The sequence below is a fragment of the Plectropomus leopardus genome, chromosome 16 (assembly GCF_026936395.1).
Source record: "Plectropomus leopardus strain MGB_pleo_1.0 chromosome 16, ASM2693639v1, whole genome shotgun sequence".
In the NCBI taxonomy this organism is placed as follows: Eukaryota; Metazoa; Chordata; class Actinopteri; order Perciformes; family Serranidae; genus Plectropomus; species Plectropomus leopardus.
Genome location: NC_142191.1, coordinates 2,826,069 through 2,849,615, shown reverse-complemented (window position 1 = coordinate 2,849,615; position 23,547 = coordinate 2,826,069). Strand labels below are relative to the sequence as shown.

At 41.4% G+C, this 23,547-nt stretch overlaps 1 protein-coding gene across 10 annotated transcripts in view; it reads left to right on the top strand.

The window, feature by feature from the left end:
• nrxn3b (neurexin 3b) overlaps positions 1–23,547 on the top strand; it is a 407,716-nt gene that overhangs the window by 306,509 nt on the left and 77,660 nt on the right. For all 10 annotated transcript variants that reach the window (XM_088089476.1, XM_088089477.1, XM_088089474.1 and 7 more), the window contains one exon: positions 1,775–1,956. In XM_088089476.1, the coding sequence (XP_087945602.1) occupies positions 1,775–1,956 (182 nt within the window). The remainder of the gene's footprint in view (positions 1–1,774; positions 1,957–23,547) is intronic.

The following is a 23,547-nucleotide window of genomic DNA, read 5'->3' as shown; positions in this document are numbered from 1 at the left end:
GGTGATGTGGAAGAGAGGGATGGTGGAGACAGAAAAAAAAATTATACATTGATGCAAGAGCTCAGAGACTTCATTAGCAATCCCGTCAGCCTCTGAGGTGGGCCAAATGCTTTCCACTATCCTGAGGCCACCGGAGTCTGTTTCGTCTCCCATATTGATTCACCCACCAGTCTATCTGCTGTAGGTCTAATGCCTTTGATCTCTTGATTATCTTTGCCTAAATGTGGACGAGGTGGCTAAGCGGCTCAAGGATTCAGTGCTTTAATTCTGGTGCACCGTAGGGAACGTTCAGAAGTTAGAATTGAATCCGACCCTGCAACCAAATAATGAAACTTTACTCCTTGTTTCCGTGTCTTCCACGTGATGATTAAAAAAAAAAAAAAAAAAACTTGAACAGATTCAGTGGCTCGGAGCCAAACTTGATCCAATCAGAGCCTCTAATCCAGAGATACTCAGCTTGCTTTGCTTTTACAAAGTGACAGGAGGCCAGGGGCCAGTCGCAGCAGCTCTAGGATTTTAGGACATTTCTAGGATTTTAGGACATTTCTTGGAATTTAGGACATTTCTCTGATTTTAGGATGTTTCTGAGATTTTAGGACATTTCCTGGAATTTAGGATGTTTGTAGGGGTTTAGGGTGTTTCTAGGAATTTAGCATATCAGGACTTTATGATGTCTCTGGGTTTTTAGGAAGTATTTAGGATGTCATGACAGACAGGACAGTCATTTCTCAGATTTGAGAACCTGTCTAGGATTTTATAGCATTTCTCGGATTTTAGAATGTTTCTTGGTTTTAGGACATTTCTAGGATTTTGGGACATTTCAGGGAATTTAGGACATTTGTAGGACTTTAAGACGATAAGATTCTAGGACATTAATGCAGATTTTTAGACATTTCTTGACTTTTAAAACCTTTCTAGGATTTTAGGACGTTAGGGGTTTAGCTCCGTTGGCATCCTAACACTTTTTTTTGATCAACAAGCTCTATTTTGATGCTGTATTATGAACTCTGGCACCTTATGTATAGTTCATGTACAAAAAATATTCCCAGAATCACTTTATTGTTATTGTGAATTAGAAAATGTTTGGGGGGCCCTAGAACCCTATCAGGGGCTACATTTGGCCTGTGGACTCTAAGTTAGTGTCACTGCTCTAATCTGACACAAATCTGCATCGTGGCTGACGATGCAGATGTAGACAAAAATTTTCATTCTGGTGAGCCTCGCAGCCCCCCACTGATTCCGAGACCCCTTTTTTTCCTACATTGCATTTGTCAGATTAAACCCTATGAAGGTCCTTCGATTTTCCCCCCACCCCTTCTCCTGTTTCTCGTGCCAGCCTTTGTTCTTTGGTTGCAGGTCTCATATATAATACATGAGGATTGGGAGACTTATCCGGTCCTGGCCATACTGGCTGTTATTCCCTGGAAAGGGGCTATATTTAAGAGCTGGATAGGTCATAGATGGCGCCTGGGGAGCTGCTGACTTCTCCCCAAAAGGTGGTGGTGGCTGAATACCATTAAAAACCTAAAATAGAAGCCGGCACAATTACATTGGAGCAGTAGCTGTAAAGGAATTAGAGCAGATTTAGCCCCTAATGGAGGTTTGGATCTAGTTTTGTCAGGAAAGTGTCTTGTTGGCGACCACAGTCTGCTCCCCAGTGTCTAGTTACAGTATGTTTATACATCACAGAATTGGATTTTCTCCTTTTATCTGCCTCTATTTCTCCTGGAATGAATCTAATTCTGACCTTTTTTTGCTTCTTGTGTTTCCACAGCTGGCACCACCTATATCTTTGGGAAAGGAGGCGGTCTCATCACGTACACGTGGCCCAATAACGAGCGGCCGAGCACACGGACGGACCGGCTGGCGGTGGGATTCAGCACCACCATCAAGGACGGCATCCTCGTCCGCATCGACAGCGCCCCACGTCTGGGTGACTACATCATGCTCCACATCGTAAGTGCTTAATTTTATACCAACGTCTCTCAGCTGAAGTCAAGTCAGCTTTATTAATACAGCACTTTACACACAAACGCAGACTGTAGAGACGTTTTAACATACATAGTTCCCGGGCCACTTACTCTGCAAGGTGTCTCCGTGACTCCTGTTTCAGTTCCTGAAGTATTCATATGAGGCAGGGAAAAAAACAAAAAACACACAGTAGATAAAGGCCTTCCAAAATGAAATCATTTGTCCTATTCATATATTATCCCATGTATCCCCTGTTATTTTATACCATAACGCTGCATGATACAGTTTAACACGGTCAAACTTCAAATCCACACAAATGCACACTTTTCGTCTCTTTTGTAATGTGCACTAAACCGCCTTACAGCATCATACCTGCTGCAAATAACTTTTACCTGCATTCTTATACAGAAATTCTATAATAAATATGAATATAAGCATAACCTTAGCATTGTCCAATACTATACATTATCCAAAATACATAGAAACTGCTTCTCCGGCTTCCTCCCACAGTCCAAAGACATGCAGCTCAGGTTGTTTGGTGACTCTAAATTGCCCTTAGGTGTGACTGTGAGTGTGTGTTTGTCTGTCTATATGTGTCGGCTCTGCGATGGTCTGGCGAACTGTCCAGGGTGTTCCCCGCCTTCCACCCGATGACAGCTGGGATTGGCTCCAGCCCAGCCAACCCGAAAGCGGCCCCCATTTACTACAGTACATGACATTTTTTGCCCCTTTTGGATTCTCCATTTATTGTGGAAAAATGTGATTAAAACATTTTCTTCAAAAATTCAACATGACGTGATGAGAAACTGACACATAAATGCTTATTACTGCAGGTAAATTACTCCTTTAATGTAAGCTTGTTTTTTTGTAAGCACCCATGTCTCTAGCAGTACATCCACAAGCAAGCTGCTGACCACAAACAAACCTGTGAATTATTCCTCAAGGTTTATATATCGCAGGCTTCAGGCCAAATTCCAGCCCATCATGTTCTAACTGAATTATACAAACAGCAGATCCATAAAAGAAAAAAGAAAAACAAAAAATAGATAACTTACTCCTCTGCTCTGAGTCTGAGCTCGCCGTCCTCTCTCGGAATAACCCTACTTCTCCACCACATTCGAACTGACTCCCAGCATGAATAATGAATGCAACTCTCCATACATATGCAGCGTGTTCCCACATGTTGGAGGAACATGATAAAAATCGGAGAAGCGGGGAGGTAGTACGAGTTGAAATTCTTGGCCAGTCGACCGTGCATCCATGCAGCATCTTAATAATCTCAGTTTGCGACCTTGTGTTTGACTCGTTTTCATAAGCATTAAGTATTTAAATAATCATTAACAGCAACGAGGTGAATGCAGAGCGTCAAATCTCTGAGAAGGGGGGGTGCAGAGGCAGCGGCGGTTTGGGGAGGTGGTGGAAGAGTTCCTGCTGACGGCATGCGAAAAAAGATGTGATGATGAGGAGGAGCTACAGTTGCTAAAGCAGATTGAAAGTCTTTTTCTTCTTAAAGAGCTCCCCTCATCTCCTGAGTGCTGGCCATGTGGTGCAGAAAAGCAGCCATCTGCTCTGCAAAGATGAGGGCCAACAGCGAGCAGTTTGGAGCTGCCTTTACAGTATAGAGAGATAAAGAGTGTGTGTGTGTGTGTGTGTGTGTGTGTGTGCATAGGTGAGAGAGGATGGAGAGAAAATGATAAAGACGTACAGTAGCAATGTGGGAAAACGCCTCTCTGCGTCCCTAACCGACTGAGTAATTGCAGGAGGCCCTAAAGGAAGGAAGAGGAATGCATTTTTAATTTTTTAGATACCACAGCACAGCTAGCCAAGCAGTATCTCCTATAATTTGGCCGCAAGTCGTCGGTCGGCAAATGTCTTCATTCGCTCAGCCTTTAATGAATTTACTGATAGAAAAAAAACAACTGGAGATGTCGCCAAATCATTCAGAGAAGCAGCATGTTCTGAACTCTGTGTTTTCTCTGTTCTGCTAATATTTCAGATGATTTATTGGCAGAAGAGGATGTGCAAACAAAGTGGGTTTCATTTAAAATTAACAGTGATTGTACCCATAAAGTGTGAAATACTTCACAAAGCTCCCTTTTTCCCACAGTTACACGACTGAACAAAAATGAGGAATGCTGGATTTTTTTTTGCCACAGGTGAACAGTAAATAATGAATCAGACCTTGGGTGAATATGAGGCTGGGGGACTGGTGGATTTGGTTACATCTCAAAGAAAACAAACCACTGCTTGACCTCACTTCTAATGTTTGTTGTTGTAATCTGGATACTACATTATCATTTGCCCCACATTATTGTACAGCTCTGCTGTCGTGGGAGAATATTCAATCTCTGAACCACAATACTGGTGTCGTGTTTGCAGCTAAAAAAAACTTTGCCGTCTCTCCCAGTTTTATGTGGCACAGCTGCAAAATAAGCAGATGTTTCAGACTTTCAGTGAAATGTCATTAGATAATAACTACCAATGACAGACGTCAGGTCCTCGCTGTCAGCGTTTTGCATTAGGTAATGAATCTGGAAGGAAAGGTTAAACGTGTTACGCCTGTCGATTCTGGATATATGTCTAACCAAAGGTCTTCTCAGGCCCAGGGCCATTACCTTCACCTTTGCAATTATTAGGCCACTTCTTGAAAAACAGAAAGTCTAGATACAGTCGGCACACTTTAAAGGGATAGTTCAGAGTTTCTGAAGTGTGGTTGCATTTAGTACTTGTCCATAGTTACTAGGTGGGTTTCCATTACAGATTTGTGCAAAATTTTCAAAATGTTGATTGAACTCAATTGCGAAATGACTGTGTTTCCATAATGGATGTTTAAAACATTAGCAGCTTTATTTCTATTGCAGCCACCGCACTAGCCGTCATTATTTCCAATCCAAGGCCACGTAGGCGTGTTATGGAGCCATGATGGAAAGGCGAGCCCCTTATATGTGGGAGCGTTCACGTATGAGGGATTTTTGGGAGCTGATAGTCCACGATTTCTCAGAGGAATTGAGGATTCAAAACTTCCTCATGATCCGCTCAACTTTCTCAGAGTTATGTGATGCAATAACAGCTCTTGTAGCTCCTGCTGCATCATGAGGGAGCCAGTTCCTACTGACAAGCTCATAGACACAGCATCATGTGGGTTTCCATTGCAATTTTGCGAAATGTGGCCTTTTGAATTGCCTGAAATACAACCTCATGCGAGTGTAATAACCTTTTTGTTATACATGGGAGGTTTTTCAAAATTGACCTGTATTTCATATTCGCAGTTTCAGTTTGTGCAATTTGAGGGTTGATGGAAACAGTGACCACAACCCTTCTGAGGACAAGCGACTACGGACAATGAATGAATGAATGAATGACTGAAAGATATTCTCTTAGAAAGAATACGCTTATTTAAAGGAAGATTTTTGGGATATTGTATGGATATTAAAGGAAAGTCAGCACTTTCTTTTTCTTTGATGAAACAACCTTGTTACTGGAGTATAATTAATTTTAATCATCTGTGGCTGGAAGAAAAAACTGAAGGTAAATAAAGCTAAATATTATGGATGTTTTTATAAGCTCACTGGTTGATGTACCAACTGACATCTATTGTTTGAACATACTGAATTAACATAAGTTCCCCATACAACCCCAGTTTAAAAAATCTGAACTATCCCTTTAATGTTTCGACAGCTGAATAGATGGCATCAACACAAAGGAAGATAAGTTCTGCAGTTTTATACTCACATACAAAAACTTCACCAGGACATCATCATGTCTTTGACTGACCTTGACTTTGACTTTAATATCTCATGCTTGCAGTTTATTCTGTCAGGAAAAAAAGGGCGTACATGGCATTTTCTTAAACATGCCGAGCCCAGAGCGCAGAGAGAAAACAGACATTTTTGGGGGGAAGGCCTAATCACTGCCTCCCTCCTCAGTCCCTCGCTCCCTCTCTTTCTCTCTTTCTTTTTTGCTTTCTTCATTATCTCCTCTCCCTCCTCTCTGTGATTAGCTCACGGCTTGTTTGGCAATCATGAATTAAAATGCTGATTGTAGTGTTTACATTTTAACTGCTAAGAACAACTGCATGCTTGGTTTGGAATCTGAGGGGGCAATTTGGGGTAATTTGTGGAGGTGAACGGGACATTTTTGCCAGTGCTGGTATTTCATTTACGACTTCATGTGATTTCTGAGTTCTGACGGGGAGCGTTAAACAGACGGGGACGTCTCGCGCATCATGTCGCACGTTGTGAAAGATAATCTGAGCGTAATTCTGAGACAACAACCTAAAGCTGAAATATCAAAGACGTTTGTGTCACAGGTGACTTCATAGTGTAGGATGAGTCACAGTGGGCTGTCGCAATAACGCGGTGATTAGTAGTATGTGTGCATGTGGGGGTATGTACATTAAAAAACTCTGTGTGTGTGTGTGTGTGTGTGTGAGAGAGAGCTTAAATCGATGACAGAAAGACTCTGAGCCGTGGGTTAGATGTGCCGGTTGTGACTCACACAGTCTCTCACCAGGGACTGCACATGACTGCAGGTGAAGATTACCCGAGACACACACACACACACACACACACACACACACACACACACACACACACACACACACACACACACACACACACACACACACACACACACACACACACACAAACAGACCAGATGTGACAATTAAGGACACAAACTCAAAGAAACAGTATTTCTTAACAGACACAGATGTAACCTTATTGCTGTCATAAATCTGCAGGTGAAAATACACTTTTTTGAAGGATGACTTTTCAAAACAGTCTGGATATTAAAGGAGAATCAGCACTTTCTTTTTCTTAGACGACACAACCTTGTGACTGGAGTATAATCAATTTTAATCATCAGTGGCTGGAAGAAAAAATCTGAAGGTAAATAAAGCTAAATATTATGGATGCAGCAGGCGTACAATGGCCAAGTGTCATAAATTGCAGAAGGAAACCTGAATTTGTAAAAACAAAAAGAATAAAAAAAGAGTGAAGCCTAGTAATTATGTATGACCATTAAAAAAAATCCAAAACGTAAGGAAACCTCAAGTCTGAAGCAATATTCACAGCGATTAATCTGTTCAAAAGTCATTGTAATTGCTCGTTTTACACAAACTTCAAGCAAGTATTGCATTGACTATTTTTGTCTCTTGTACAGTTCATCGGTTGTATTTTATTGTATTTTATTTATGTTATTTTAAAGGGATCATGTACAGTTTAGAACATAAATGTTACCATTTGATGCACCGTACCACAGTATAGCTCAGAGCCAATTTGCATCTGCTGTTCCTCAGCAGGTCAGAACAAACGCACAGCACCATGACATGATAATAAAAAGCTGAACAAGAAGAAGAGAAGAAAAAGACAAATTCTACACAATAGCACACACAAAAACAACACCACTGAAAAAACACAGAATAATTAGCAAGTGAATATTAAAATATCAATGAAATGTGTCCCCACCTTGAGAAAAAAGCTTGGAACCACAGCATTAGCCAACACGCAACCTGTATTTACAAACTGTCTTTTTTTATCTGACGGGTAAAATGTGGAATAGACTGCTGACTTAGACTCAGGAGAGAGAGTGAGAGACGGGGATGACATGAAACCAAAGTCCAGGCGTGTGTTTGATCACAGGACACGACACGGTTACACTGTATGTGCCTCAGCCACCAGAAAGACCCAATCTTCTCTCCTTTATATTGTTTGAACTCGGCAGCAGAGTAGTACGAGGCGAGGGCGAGTTGAAGCCTGGTTTCATCACAGCTCCGTTGAGCCCAGACGAACTCACTCCTGTGGTAGACGTCGTAGGTGACAAGTCGGAGTCAGGTGGAGTTGAAGTCGAGAACGCTCCATCAAGTTTCATGTCTGGCAGCTCTTTTGGTTTCCAATTAAGGGAGAAAAATCACAGCACGACACCTGACAAGATAAAGACTCTGCAGGTATTGCAGCACATTGTCTGTGAGATGGTCCTTAAAGGGGACGTATCGTGCTCTTTTTTAGGTTCATGCTTGCATTTTGGGTTTCTACTTGAACATGTTTACATGCTTTAAGAGGTAGAAACATTACTTTCCTTATACTGTCTGTGCTAGAACACCCGTATTACCCCTCTGGCTACTTTTTGGCTCCTTCCTCTTGAAGCCGTCTTCCAGTTAAAGTCCAGTCTAATTGGTCAGTGTATCCAGGCCGTCCGTATATCTTCCGTATCTCCTCTGTAACGCAGTGTAGTAGCACTTTCTACTCTGAAAAATCACCAATAAAAGCTTTTTATCACACAACCAGACATGTTCCAGCAGGAATGTGATCCAAAATTGGGAAAAATCAGTAACACCTGCAAAATAACCAGATTTTTAGCATGTTGCTAAATGTAGCTGTGTTCTCAACACTAAGTCAGTTGTTCCCAATGAAAAGAGAGTTTCTGCAGCCACGCACATCCCCGAAAGAAAAACATATCCCGCATCTTGTTTTATAGCGCTTCGCCTTTTTTGTGCAGCTGCTGTTCTCTGGTGATGTCACTCCTTTAGCTTTGGATGCTCCAGATGCTTTAACACACACTTGCATTTTTAGTTTGGAAAGAAGGTAATGAACAGCTTAAGAAGAAAGGGCCCAGAAATTAGTTAAAACTACAAGAAAATTACCTGGGGGGAAAATTAATTAATTCATTAATTAATAATAATAATAGTAGAAAACAAACAAACAAAAACAGGTAAGTATAAAGGAGATGATCTGGGAAAAAAAGATTTTAAAAAATATGATGAATATGTAAATTTTTAATATAGTTCTCTCGAAAAATTTTCCCTATCTTAAAAAAAAAGTAATTTTCTAAAACTATTGATCTCTTACAATTTGCAGGACATTTGTCACCATGTTGCTCATGTTTCCTTTTGTCCACTATGTTTCTGAAAGAAATCAAACCAATTTCCTCAGAGTTTAACCCTCTGAAACCTGGAGTTACATCACTTTACTTCCGTGCTTTTAGATTCCTTTGAGTATTTTGCAAGTTTTTAAACCTTTGAATCCTGAGCTGAATGGTGCAATTTCTTTATAAAATGTGGGAAAAAGGCAATGAGCGACTTGATATGAAATGTCTAATTGCAAGAAGAGATTAGTTTCCAGAGAAATATCTTTGGTCAAAAATTAAAAAGCTAGGAATAATTTTTATTTCTGATTAAGATAATAACATTAAAAATTATGTAACAAAATTATTATTTTTAGGCGCTTTTCCAGGTAATTTCCCTTTTTAAAAATTTTATTTAAATTTATTAATTTATTAATTAGGATTTCTTAGGTAATTTTCCTGTACTTTTAACTAATTTCTTGCAAATTGTCAGGCTGTTGCCTGACAATTTTCAAGGGGTTAAAGTTTTAATACTTGTGAGAGGCGTTTTGAATGCAGCACACAAAAAGTGATATCGATCAAGCTTTCGAAGGGTTAATCTCACCCTTCATGTGCTAAACACAAGTGTTCACACTTTTCGTCTCCATCCCGGGAGATATGTCGAACTGCTCAAAACATACATCCAATCCGATCCAATCAGGCTGGTATTTTGTAACGGAGCGACGGCCCGCAGGTTTCCATTACCCACCAGTTTCCCCCTCGTGCTAATTCTTGGGGAGAAAAAGGTGCGACTGCCGGATAATTGAAAACCAAAGTGCGGACACTCAGACACAAGATGTGGGGCGAGATGAATGGCTGCGGATGGTAAATGCTATATTGCGCAGACGATGCTGCATCCATTTTTCCATCCATTCGTTACATGTGTACACACACTAATGCATGTATATTTTAATGCATTAAAGCAGGAGATGCATAAATCATTCATTCCTTCGCTGCTGTCTTCCCACATCCATCCATCAGCTTCCTCTCAGTCTGAATGTGTTTATGTCTAACACTGTCTGCTTCACCATCTCCCCCCCTCCCCCCTCTCCCTCTCCCTCTGACAGACCTAATATAAGATGTTTGATGTGTACCTGTGTGCATCGGCGCGTATATGGCCGGCAATGTATTGCCTCTATCGAGTTACCCCACCTCGGCAGGGAAAGATAGATATTATCGCGGTTATGGCTCTTGGCCTCTGATAACATTACAGCTTCTTATTTGAGTTTGTATTTCCTTACCTCCCACATTTGATTCCCCCCACGGAAATAAAGAGCCGGGAAAATATACCTCGCAGCTGTTTTCACCACTAGTTGCATGCAGTACACGCACTCAGCATTATTATCATAACTTTGTTGATAAAAACTCTCCGAGTCATTCTTCAGTCTCCACTGCTTTGTCATTCAGATTTTCCAGGTGATGCAACAGACTGTTTTTTCACCGTAGGCCTGTTATTCAAACTAAATTGTAATAATCTTTACATGAGTGTTATTGGCACCAGCACATGTTGCTTCTTATGAGGTCAATATATAATACCAGATTATTAGCACTATACTCTCCCTGAGGGCGACACTGTTGACATAATGACTTTTCACAGCAGGCCGAACTTAACGGGCATACTAGCTGCCAGATGGTGAGTGGACGTGTGTGTGTGTGCGTGTGTGTGTTTGTGTTTGGTTTGGTTTAATTCAGGATTTGAAAGTTGCGTTCAGTTTGCGAGTGGTTGAGGAATCAGTGTGATTTTGCAGAGAACACAGAATCAACTTGACAATGGGTTAAAATGTAGTGCTATTCTTTGGTTGTGGCGTATTTAGAAACATTTAAAAGTCGATTCTCTTGCTGTTAATCATTGTAGGCAAAATGTTTGTGGATTAACCTGTTAGTCTGCTGTTTGACATTTCACTCCGCCTCAACTCAGACGTTGTAATTAATGTCCAGAGGACCAAACAGCACTCTGATTAAGATGCAGCAATCCAACTTTCCTGATACTGATTGCATTGCCTCAACGCGTGGTATTGATTCAGAGCAGCAATCTGTCCCAGTTCACTTCTCTGTTTATCAAATTTAAAATCTCCGATATGCATTTTCCACAGAGGACATTTTGACAAAAGCACAGGTAGAGATAATTTTGTTAGTAATGGCTAAATTCCATTTAGTTGCTTCAGTTTTAGGGTCTGGCACACTGTCAGCGGCTTACTTGGACAGTCTAATCAAACTGGTGTCAGTGGCACGAGATACGCAATAATAGGAGAGTTTTTTTTTTTTTTTTTTAATTATAGCAATTATTTTAACAATGTTATAATATTTTTTTTGTTTAATCTTTGTTGTAAAATTTAATGAAATCTCTGTTCTCACAATCACACTCTATCTGAAAGGTGTTTGACAGGAAAAAAAGGTGTTTGCATTTTTCTGTTAAACTCACTGACATTCATGAGTTAACACGGAATAATCACGCATGGAGGCTGAGAGTTTGGTTCATCAAAAATTAACAACTTCGACAGGCACCTTCACTTTCACTGAAAACACATGAAAAAGATCCGCTGGCACACTTAAATGCACATTACACCAAAAGCCTCTTTGTGTCTTGCATTGTCTCAAGCAGAGCATGCATGAATACACAAAAACATATGTAACACAAGCGCTGGCACTCTTTAGTTCTCCCTGGTTCCAACACACACCCACCCACACACTCACTGTCACGTATTCTCTCTCCAGCATGTTCATATATAAACACTCACACTTCCACAGGCACCTTCTGCAAACTCTCACAGCACGGTACACTGGCACGGACCCTGCAAACATGATACTGGGGCTCTGCAGGGACGTCTGCCTGTCAGTCATCCATGTCAACCAATGAACCTTTGGGGGCGACAGTTTATGAAGCACACACACACACACACACACACACACACACACACACACACACACACACACACACACACACACACACACACACACACACACACACACCCACACCCTCCCTCCCAAGAGCAAGAACTGCTCAAGTTGGACAAACACAGTGACATTATTACAATGTACCCGTCTGGTTCCTGGCCTTAGCCCCGGCCCCGCCGATGTATATTTCATGGATTAAGATGAAAAATTCAATGAGGAACAACAAACAGTGTGCTCCCCTCTCCGTACTTTGCTCTCTGACAGCCGGCCCTCTGGGGGATGCTCGTGTTTTCCCAGCTCCATGGTAGGACATGAATCCCATTCTCGCCGTGATGAAGAGACAGGAGGAGGAGATGAAAGAGACAGAGAGCGGAGCATCGTGTACATCCAAAAGTAGAACAAATACAAGAGGCTGAATGAAAAAAAAGAGGAGGATGAGGAGGGGGGATAAGAGGAAAGGAGTTGGGGTGGAGAGATAGAGAGATGTGGGTATTTTAGAATTCAGAGCAGGATCAGAGGCAAACTTGGCTCAGATAGGTCTCAGCACATTGGCTGTGAATTCCAAATTATGTGTTGCCTTTCTGTCTGATGCCCCCCCTCCCTCCCCACCACCAGCTTCTTATCTCTCTCTTCTTCTTATCTCTCTCTCTCCCTCCATCTCTCTCCCCCTCTCTCCCTCTCCCTCCCTCCCTCGCTCTGCTACACCACCTCAGCACTATTGTTTTCATACTACCGGCTGCTCTCCGATCGGTCAGTCGGTTTGAATTCAGCTGCAGTGCGAAAAATATCTCCGCTAAAGCTCCTGGTGGAGGCCGAGGTTAGACTCGCAGAGAGGAGGACAGAATGTGGTCAAAGTGTTGGAGCTGAATTCAGGATCAGGATCTGCAGAGATACTCAGGGGCCACTTAAACAAAATGACAGGAGGCCAGGGGCCAGTCACAGCAGTCCCATACATGTTATCTGATTTTAGGATGTTTCTGGGATTTTAGGACTTTTCTTGGGTTTTTGGACATTTTTATGATTTGAGGACAGTTCTTGGGTGAGAGGATTTTTCTAGGACTTTACAACAATGTCTTAAGGACATTTATAGGATTTCAGGATGTTTCTAGGATTTTAGGACATTTCTTTGAATTTAGGACTTTTCTTGAATTTTTGTGTGTTTTTAGGACTTAAGGATGTTTCTCTTATTTTAGGACATTCTTAGGACTTTAGGACATTTTTCGAAATTTAGGACATTTCTATCACTTTTAGGATGTTTCTAAGATTTTAAGTGGTTTCTAGATTTTGAGGCAGTTTGAGGATTTTAAAATCTTTCTAGGATTTTTTTCTTGGAATTTAAGACATTTCTCTATTTTTAGGATGTTTCTAGGACGTAAAGAAGCTCCTGGCATTTCAGGACATTTCTAGGATTTTAGGACGTTTCTTGGATTTTAGGACATTTGGGGCTTAGCTTGGACTTCTGTTGAGTGCAGGGGATCCTCCACTAGCAATTGTTTTCATAAACAAGCTTCTTTACTAAAAGTACAAAAATGCCCAGTGTGAATCACTTTATTTTTATTGTGAATTAGAAAAGGGTTGGGAGTCCACCTGACACCCCATTGGGGGGCCAGATTTGGAGCTTGGGCTGTAGATTGAGAGTCACGTCTCTACTGTCTCACTTAAGCATTTAGTGGTTTAGTCATCAGAACTTGGAGAATATTTTCAGTGTTTGACACGTTCTGGAAAAATGGAGTCAATCAGTCATTCCTTATTGCACATTAAATAAGTAATTACATTAATTTACTAACTACTCATCAGATTTTAGGACGTTTCTAGGATTTTGAGACATTTCTATGGATTTAGGACGTTTCTCTGTTGCACTTCGGCACCTTATGAACGTTGAAAGTACAAAAACCAAACGGCTGTCCAGCTCCAAAGGTAACTAAATCCACATATAGCAACTTAACATGTTACATCTAAATTTTCAATCTAAAAAAATCAAATAAAAACGTTGTAGTTTTCGGGGGTATAAAGTTCGTGAGTCAGTGCAGAGGCAGTGCTGTCCAACGCTGGTGCTAGCAACGCAATAATCTGTGTTTAAGTATCTGCATTTTTTAGATGGCGACAGATGCTCTCTGAGATCAAAGCGCCTCGCTTCAGTCGACGGCGGCGTCATTTTATAATTTCCTGTATTTACCCAGCTGCAGCCGCGATGCTATTCGTGCTTGAGTGATGAGCGGGACAGCTTGTGACGAGCACCTAATGAAAGATCTGAGGGATTTGGACTCGATCGAGGTGTATCTCACGCACAAGGATAGGTTGCATCTCGGCTCCGAAGACACTCCTAAATCCTCCCGCAGGGCTCGGCGTGACTCTGTTACAGCCACTCCGCCGTCGCTCACCTGAGCCGCCACAGGACAAAGACAACAGATAGGAAGACAGAGATGGAGAGGCAGCGAGGGAGGGAGAGAGGAGGGGAGGAAAACCAAATAAAAGAAAGAGACACATTGAGTCACATTTTTAGCAAATTGACTCCCTTTTGGATTATCGACAAGAAGGGGGGGATGATGAATTGCGGTCCTGCTCAAGTGATAAACGTCAACATTAGAAAATAAATCTAGCGGAAAAAAAAAAAATCTGCCTTCAATAACGGTGTGGCAGATTGGCTCACTCACAAACACGCGCACACACACACACGTATGTACACACTGCAAATGTATTCATGGAGGATTAAGCACCGGCAAGAAGTTGTTTTTTTTTTTTTGAGCACGCTGATAAAAAAAGAGAGGGATCAAATCTGAGTGCGAAGCTCCTTCACAGATGGAATGAAAATGTGAAAGTGAGTACCTGTGCATTTTACCGAGCGCGAGTCTGTGTTTATTTAATCCTCCCATTATTGACTCTCACCATGACAAAGCTCTATTGACAAGGAGACAAAGACGACTATATCACTTTTTATGAAGCTTGGATCATCAGAAAACCAATCTACAGGGATAAAAGATATTTCCTACTGGATGGCTCTTATAGAGAATTATTAAAAGCACTGAATCACTGAAGGTTATGGAGTGTATCTGGGAGTTTTATTGATCCTCAAACGTTCTGGGCAGGCAGCGGGGCAGACGGCCAAGGACGTGACAGCCAAGTCTTCCATCTCCACATCTCTTGTTCTGCTCCTCCACTGCCCTCAGCCATTTCCTCCGTCTCTGTGGTGTGGAAAAGAAACAACATATTTGCTATTTTTAGTCTGAGCTCCAGTTCTGCAGAGCACTGCTGCTGCGCGCACACACACACACACACACACACACACACACACACACACACACACACACACACACACACACACACACACACACACAGAGCACATTTCCTGTTAGGTCAAAGCCGGCTCCAGAGAGGCCACGACCCCCAATAGAATCCAGTCTGATTGGGCGCCCGAGTCGAATAGACGTTTTTATCCTGGTGGCGTACTTTGTGTAACTCTGAGACACGTATGCATGCGTGTCGAGTTTTTTCTGTCTAGTTAATAGTTTAAGGGGTCGTTCAAAGTTCAGAGATCCACGTTACAGCAAAAGGAAAATGGGAGGAAGCATCTTTTCCTATACTTTGAACTATGATATTGAACCTTTTGAAACCCGAGAAAATTAGCTTGACTCCTTTCAAAAATGTGAAGGAGATTAGCAATTTATAAGCAGAAATTACCTCCAAATTTGCCAAAAAAATATTTAAAAATTACCCCAAAAAAGAGAGTGAAAGGCAAAACCTAATAAGGAAATGACCAGAAAATGTTCTTAAAAATAATAATAATAATTCTCTTCCATAGTTTTAAATACATTAATATACCTTATTATGGTAGTACAGTTTTCCCAACATATTTCCCTGACTTTTTAAAAATAATTTTCTTCATCTATTAATTTGGATGAGCTACTTAAAAAACTTTCGTTTATTCGCAGCAAAAATATGTTTTTTAAAATGTCCTATACGTTTCCTTTGAATTGGAAAGGAGCTGATATATAACTGTAATTTTTTTGTCCTTTAGTCTTTAAAGAGGATGATGTATTTTCATACTAATTAATGTGAAAATGGACGCAGTGTTCAGCAGGTCAGGGCTCAACAGGTCGGCTTAACATGCAAAAATATAAAATGTGTCCATTTACAGTTTTAAAATGTAGGTAGTCTTGCAGTTCAACAAATGAGGAGGATGATGCTTTGCATAAAACATGAATATTTAGCCGGCTTTAAATGGATCTTAAATGGTTCCTTCAGTGTATCACTACTTTATATGTATGCAGTGATGAAAAATAAGTAGGTACATTCATTCAAGTGCTGAACTTAAGCACATTTTCAAAGTACTTGTAATATATTTAGTACAGTATTTCCTACTCTTTTATACTTCATATCAGAAGGATAAATTGTACATTTTTATATAACTACAAATCATTTTGATTATTCTTTCAAAAAAATATATTAAATTTGTTTAAAAAATATCAAAAAGTCTTAAAAAGCATTAAATCTAAATGTCTGGTGCCCATAGACGTCCTGTAGCTTTAACTTTGTTGAAGATTATGATTATTGACGCAAAATATAAACAATGAATAAATGATCTTATAGTGATATCGCCAGGGTTATCTCACATTTTTGTATTTTAAGCATTTATTGAAAGCAGTCAATTTGCACAAATTGTTAGCAAATGGAGACAAACATAGAAATAATTGCTAAATACACAAATGCAGCATGAATATAATTAGTGCATTTACACAACTTGTACAGTCACCGCTCTTCTCCAGGATATTTTAAAGAAAAAAAAGACTAGAAAAAAAAATAGAAACAGACAAACAAACAAAAAAATAACAAGGAAAAACAAAAAAAATGCACAACTTACCCAACTGAGACACCCAAGACTAAATCAATGGCATCATATTTTTTACTTAAATTCTGCTGATACAAGCTGAGCTCGTGGAGTAGGAGTGGGCGTCCACCAGGCAGTAGGATCTAAATGAAAATATTGCATTATGGGAAATGTAGGACCCAGGAGTTCTGGAGCTTAATGCATTCTAGGAAATAAAAGTCCGAATATTTCTGCCTCTGCTGCATCGACTTTGACTGTTTCCTTTATTAATCTAACTTTAAACTCTATGGAGGTACAGCACGAAATCACTGGAAAACCGGAGAGTAATTCTAAAAAATGCAACGTCATAGAACAAAGGTCAAATTTTCTTTAAAGGTTATGAAAATGTGCAGATAAGGACTAAAATTAGGGTCAGGGCTCATCAACTAAATATCCTCAGTAGAAGCTGTCCTCTGTGTGTGTGTGTGTGTGTGTGTGTGTGTGTGTGTGTCTGTGTGTATAAACTGGGCTCCTGCCTGATAACCAGCCCTCCGTCCTGCCCGCTGGAAGATCTGAGCCCTCGGCCATGACAGCGTGAGTCAGCACATAGGTGACAGAAGTTAAGACGACGGACACGGGTGAAAGCACAGCTCCTTTGACCCGCCCGAACACGCCCTCGCTGCCCCTCCTCTCTGAATTTCACAAGACCCCTTTGATTAAGTTGGTTTGAAGGCTGGAGGAACATGGTTAATTCATTCTTCCCACATTATCTTTAATTTATTCACATCCTGCTGGAACATGCCAGACTGACCAAAGACGAGAGAGAACAGGCAGGCGTCCGTCTTTCATGGTTAAAGCAGCTCCTTCACTTCAAAGATTCACGCCGCTCGTCACATTTTCTCTCCTCATCAGGAGACTCACGTGCTCTTTGATAAATTACCACTCTTACTGCAATTGTACACGTTTCTTTAGTTCTCTTTTTATTGAGAGAGGGACGTAATACCCATCAAACATTTTATAGTCTCACAAACATTTATCTGTTTTTAAAAATAAATCATGAAAATCCTCATAAAAACTAATAAGGACAAAAAGAAAATAAACTCAACTCAAAACTCAAACTCAACACATAACATGTGTTCAGTTATGTAACTGAACCCGCAAAGAATTCTCAATGCGTCATTCCAATGCTGATACTAAAATAAATGTACAAATGAATTAATACATAAAATAAATAGAACAAAATGGCAAAATGTTTTTATATCAGGCATATACTCAACCTGCTTTGTCTGGGGGCCACTTTTGCAAAATGACTGGGGGCCAGTGGCCAGTCGCAGCAGCCCCAAACATGTTTCTATGATTTGAGGACATTTCTGGGGTTATAGGACTTTTTCTCAGATTTGAGGATGATTCTTGGATTTCAGGATTTCAGAAAGTTTCTTTATCTCTACGGTTTTAGGATGTTTCAAGGATTTTAGGACATTAGGGGCTTAGTCAGGACCTTGTGGGGGGATGCTGGGAATCCTCCACTTTTTGGGGTGGGGGGTAAACAAGCTGTGTTTTGATGAAAAAGTGACACAAAAAGTGGAAAAAAGTCTCATCATATATCCATATATATATCCTGTATCACATCCAGCCAGTGGGTGATATCAGGCGCCTCTGTGTTTGATTGCACACGTTTCTAGAAGAACGACATGCTGTTTCTGCAGTGTTGACTCTAACCTGCGCATGTGTTGGCCGAGCTCCAGCAGGCTTCTGCCTGGACAGCAATTAATGTCATTTGAAGCGAAGAGGGACCTCGTGACTCATTACATATGCCTTTTGCTCGGAAAAGCCTCTAAGGGACCTTCAACTCTTGTGTGCCAATGCTGCCACTCGGGGGATGGCACGAGTTGGATAATACTCTAATTATAAAATTCACTATGAAAAATGTCTTCTGCAGCGCTGGCAGGGAGGAGATTAGACCTTGTTTTGGCTTTAGTTTATTTGAGCTTCTTGTGCCCACAAAGTCTATAGCTACTGTATGGATGCTTTGGGGTTTGTGCAATTATTGTCTAACTGCCCGCAGTGCAAGTTTTAAATTTGGCTGTTTATTAGCAGAGCTTTTGCAGAGGAGAGCAGTAGAAAAAAAGTCATAGCAGCAGCTGAGGAAAATGATTGATTTTGACAGTGACAGCGGTGTTTTCGACATTACACAAAGCATCATCCGACATTATTTCACTAGCTTAGCTGTCAAGTTGAGCGGAAACACGGGGATCGAGTACATCATGCATTTTTATGCTATAACCAGTGTCAACAATCTTGCTGAATGGACAAGGTGGCCCATCTGTGCCTCGCATGGCTGATCCGGGCGGACCTCCCCTCTCCACTACTGTAACCTGTTCACAGTCCTGGCTCAGTGGAGCGCACGCTGGCAAATAGCAGGAGGGAGAGGTGGGGAGAGCGGGACGGACGCCGGAGACAGTGACGGCTGGAGAGAGGGAACGATGATGGGGAGAGAGCAGCAGACGAGGAGCCTGAGATACGGAGAGAGAGAGAGAAACAGAGATAGATGGAGAAAGAGCGAGTCAGCGCACTGTGTCTAATCTCCCTTCAGGGGCGGTGGTGTAAGGACGCCTTCTTTGACAGATAAACTCCCCCAACAGGGAGCCCGAAATGACAGACACCCACCAGTGGCCAAAAGTAATTAAGTACATTTACTCCAAGAATTGCAGTTTATAATACTTCCTCAGCCACTTGACCCAGAGTCTCCGCAGCACCGCGTTTCCTTACAGCTTTGGGGAAAGACGATGATGGAGGCGGCGGGTGCTTTTTATTGGGAGGGAGCCACGAGGTGAAAGTAATGTTTGCACTTCTGTGGTGACCACAGATGATATCTGGGAATGTAAGACATTTCTCAGATTTTAGGACATTTCTAGGACTTAAGGACGTTTCGCTGAATTTAGGATGATTCTTGGATTTTTGGACATTTCTAGGACTAAAGGAATTTTCTAGGATTTTAGGACATTTCTTAGAATTTAAGAAATTTAATGAGATTTTAGGACATTTTTCGGATTTCAGGACATTTCTGGGATTTTAGGACATTTCTAAGAATTTACGACATTTCTAGAATTTTAGGACGTGTCTCAGATTTTAGGACATGGGGGCTTAGCTAGGGTCTGTGATGAGTCTGGGGGATCCTCCACTGGCACTTTTTTTCACAAACAAGCTGTAATGTTGATGCTGTTTTATGCACTCTGGCACCTGATGTATACTCAAAGTACAAAAACAATTCCCAGTGCGAATCCCTTTATTTTAATGGTGAATTAGAAAACGGTTGGGGAGGCGCCCAGCATCCTATCTGGGGGCCGGACCCAGAGTCCCCGCAGCCCCTTGTTTCCACACAGCTTGGGTGAAAGAAGGCGTTGGAGGCGGTGGCTTTTTGGTGGGGCGGGGGAGCCAGGAGGTGAAAGGAGTCAGCAGAGTGATGTTTGCTCTTCTGTGGTGAACACAGATGGGAAACGAAGCAGCAGGAGGTTGTTTATATTCTCTTCTCTCGATCTCTTCTTCTTTCACTCCGTTGAAGATTGTTTAGTTCGAAAAAGGAGGGCAGATGAGCCATTTGAACTATGGGTTCCTGGTTTGTTTTTCGGGCTTTCTGTTGAGATTATGCACAGCAGAGTCTGCGCGTGAACGAGCTTCGTATCTCTCCTAACTCCTTCAGAGGACGAGCCGCTCGCTCGACATTAGCGAAGGGAAAATTGCCTTTGAAAGCCTCTGCAGGAGTATGTGTTTTTGTCAGGCTGCACCGCTCTTTGTCTCTTTCTCTGCAGCTTAAAAAAAAGAGCAAACATTGGTCAAACGCTTGAAGGAAGGCCTCAAGAAAATTTGGCTGAGTGTTTAAAAAGAAGTTCCAGAGCAGCATGCCCTCCTCCTTCTCTCACAAACATCTCAGTGTGAGTCTCTCCACCACCTCAAACAAAAGCAGACTGAACCGGGTTCAAACACATCTTTACCAGTACATTTCTACTGCATGACTTTTTCATCAGGACGGTACATTCAATGCAACGACCACCGATACGTTATCGGTTCTTCATCATTACTATTTCATAGCTTTATTATATATTATTTTGAAAAATAATAAATTCTGCACAGGATTAGAACTGAATGGTTAAATATATAAATATAAATATATACATTTTGAAGCTCCTGTTTTTATTTGGCTCAGGGGAGAGGTATCCAACTTTTTCCCTTTTTTGGACCATTTTGAAAGAGACATTTTAGTGATTCTTTTTATTTTAAATCTTTTTTATTCATTTATTTTTCTTTAAGGATTTATGGTGATTTTCAAAGAAATCCTTTTGAAATGAAAATGTTGTGATTTTTTTTAAATAGATAGATTTCCTTTTTTTAAGGATCACCAAAATTACACCATTAATCACAGTTAGAAACTGTAAAAACAGACATTTTCATTATATTTCGCAATATCTGATCTTATCCTTGAACACATCATGTGTCATTATACGATATTGTGAAAGAAAATTCCATGACTTTTCTTAATCCAACACTTTTCTGGGCCTGGAAATTGCTACTTGTAAATTCCATGACTTTTCCAGGTTTTTCATGACTGTACGAGCCCTGCATGAAGTCAGTGCTTCTGAAAACTTTCGAGCTGTCAAGGTGGCAGATGCTGATTTTGTGTGTGTGTGTGTGTGTGTGTGCGTGCGTGCGTGCGTGCGTGCGGGTGTGTGCGTGCGTGCGTGCGTGACACAGCATTGAGTCTCCTGCAGTCTCGTTCAGAAGCAGCGACACACGCTGACCTGGGACAGACCTCTAGAGTCGCTGTGACATTTAAAAACAACCTCCCACCGTCTCACAAGAGAGACAACGTATTTGTCTCTTCCTCCGGCTCGCTCCTCCCTGCCCTCTGCAAACCTCCATGTAGTTATCACAGAATGGAGAAAGATAAAGATATATATGTGCCAACACACCTACCTAGATCCATATTTCTGCGTCATGCTGTTACTACGTCGTGGGAAAAAGCGTGGGGATTTGGCACCACATCACTCACGTTTGCAACTATCACAGCCTTCCCATCCGTGCAATTACGAATGAAAAAAGCCAGATAAAAGCGCGCTGCAGCGTTATCATCTCCTTTGATCGTGAACTCTGACATGCCTACAACAAGCGACACATATCAGCATGCACGCCTGGCTCCTAACATGCAAGAAGGCGTCGGCATAGTCAGTCATCTGGAGCCCCTGATTAACATTAATGGCTTTTCTCAGAATTACATTGGCATCTCCTTGCATTCCAATCACCTAGATTTCATGCCTCCTCTCTGCAGGCAGCCCTGTCGATCGCGAGAGAGGAGAGCAGCAATGAGTGCTATCTACTGAGCCTTTGATATGCACTAATCTTTTAGCAGTTTCATATTATGGAAAAGAAAATTGCCTTTAAAAAAATGACTGGTGCTTTATTACTTTTGGGCCAATTAATTTAATGAAAAATAATGCCTTTTCGAACTAGCGAGGAAAAATAATTATGCAGAATAATTGACAAGGAAGGACAAGCTTGAAGGGGGGATGTTAAATAGATGTGGATGCAAATTTACTAGTATTTTGTGCTCATAAATAATACCTTTTCAGAAAATGGTCTAAAATATCCAGATGTAGAGGGGAGTTTGACGACAGCTTGCCCTGAAAGTGTCCAAAGCGTTCAGGAAGTAGGGCACTTGCCTCAACGTTCCTTGAAGTGGGAGAGACAGACCGACCTAGATTTCCTCCTGTTTATTCAGCCATTTTAGGTGCTGGCTATTCATGTCTCCATTTCAGTGCTCCCCTTTCTCTGTCTCTGTGTTTTCTGCTCGCCATTGTTACGTTCGCTTCTGCATTCTCCCTCCCCTGTGTCCTCTGTCCGATCACCTCTCACTCTCAAAAACATACATGAAAGTAACTCTGAACGGCAGTGACACATTTCGACAGCTGTGGAGACGCCCCACGCTGCTCAGCAGCAGGAGCTCCGATAGCTTGACTTATCTCAAAAAACCCTGCGGTAACCCACTCCCAAATTTTCGCTAAAAAACGATCTCATTTGTACAATCCTGCTTCCATCCCCCGCTGGTGACTTCAATACAATATGGCTCCATAATGTAGGGTAACAATCCGTCAAACAATTGCTTCAGAAAACGTCTTTAATCAGTCATCAGAGCTCATCATGGTTTTGATGTATTCCAGGGAGTTTGGTGCCGTTCTGGTTGATTTAACACAGCTCTAATGCGTCGGATGCAGTCATGAATTGGAAATGAATAAATGCAAAGTGAGACTTGGACTGCTGACCAGCATCAAGCTGACACGACAGCCACGCACACAGAGATGGCATATGTTGCCCAGTGTGGCTTCTGAGCCATCGCCGCAGGAGAGCTTTGACTCTGCCCATTCAGGTATTGATTCATACGTTACATTAAATCTGCCCCAGGTCACAGCGCGGCCTATAGAAACATGTCTCTGACAGACAGACAGCAATGAAAGAAGTATTCGTATCCTTTACTTGAAGGAATAATTTTTATATATTTTTTTGAAGTAGAGTTGTACAAGGTACTATATTATATTATAGTCGGTGTGCTACATACAGAAGTTACAGTCAACACGCACCCAGTTTGTGGAAGCAGAAGAGTACAAAAAATGAAAATGACACAATGTATTGTTGTGGAGGAGGTCAGCAACAGAACGTACTCTAGCCACCTAAAAAAAAATGAATTTTATCATTTCACGTGTTCATTGTGCGCACCGCTTTTTCTTTTTTTTTAAAATTTTTTTTGGGGCCGTTTTTAAACGTGAAAGAGGGAGAGAGAGGGGGCGACATGTAGCAAGAGGCTGAGGCCAGAATAAAACTCGCAGCCGCTGCAGCAAGGAAACAGCTTCTGAACACAGGGCACCCCTCTATCCACGAACATCGACCTCTGACGGGGAACTCAAACTGCTGTGTCGTTCTTTTTGAAGCCAGGCTTTGTTGACAAC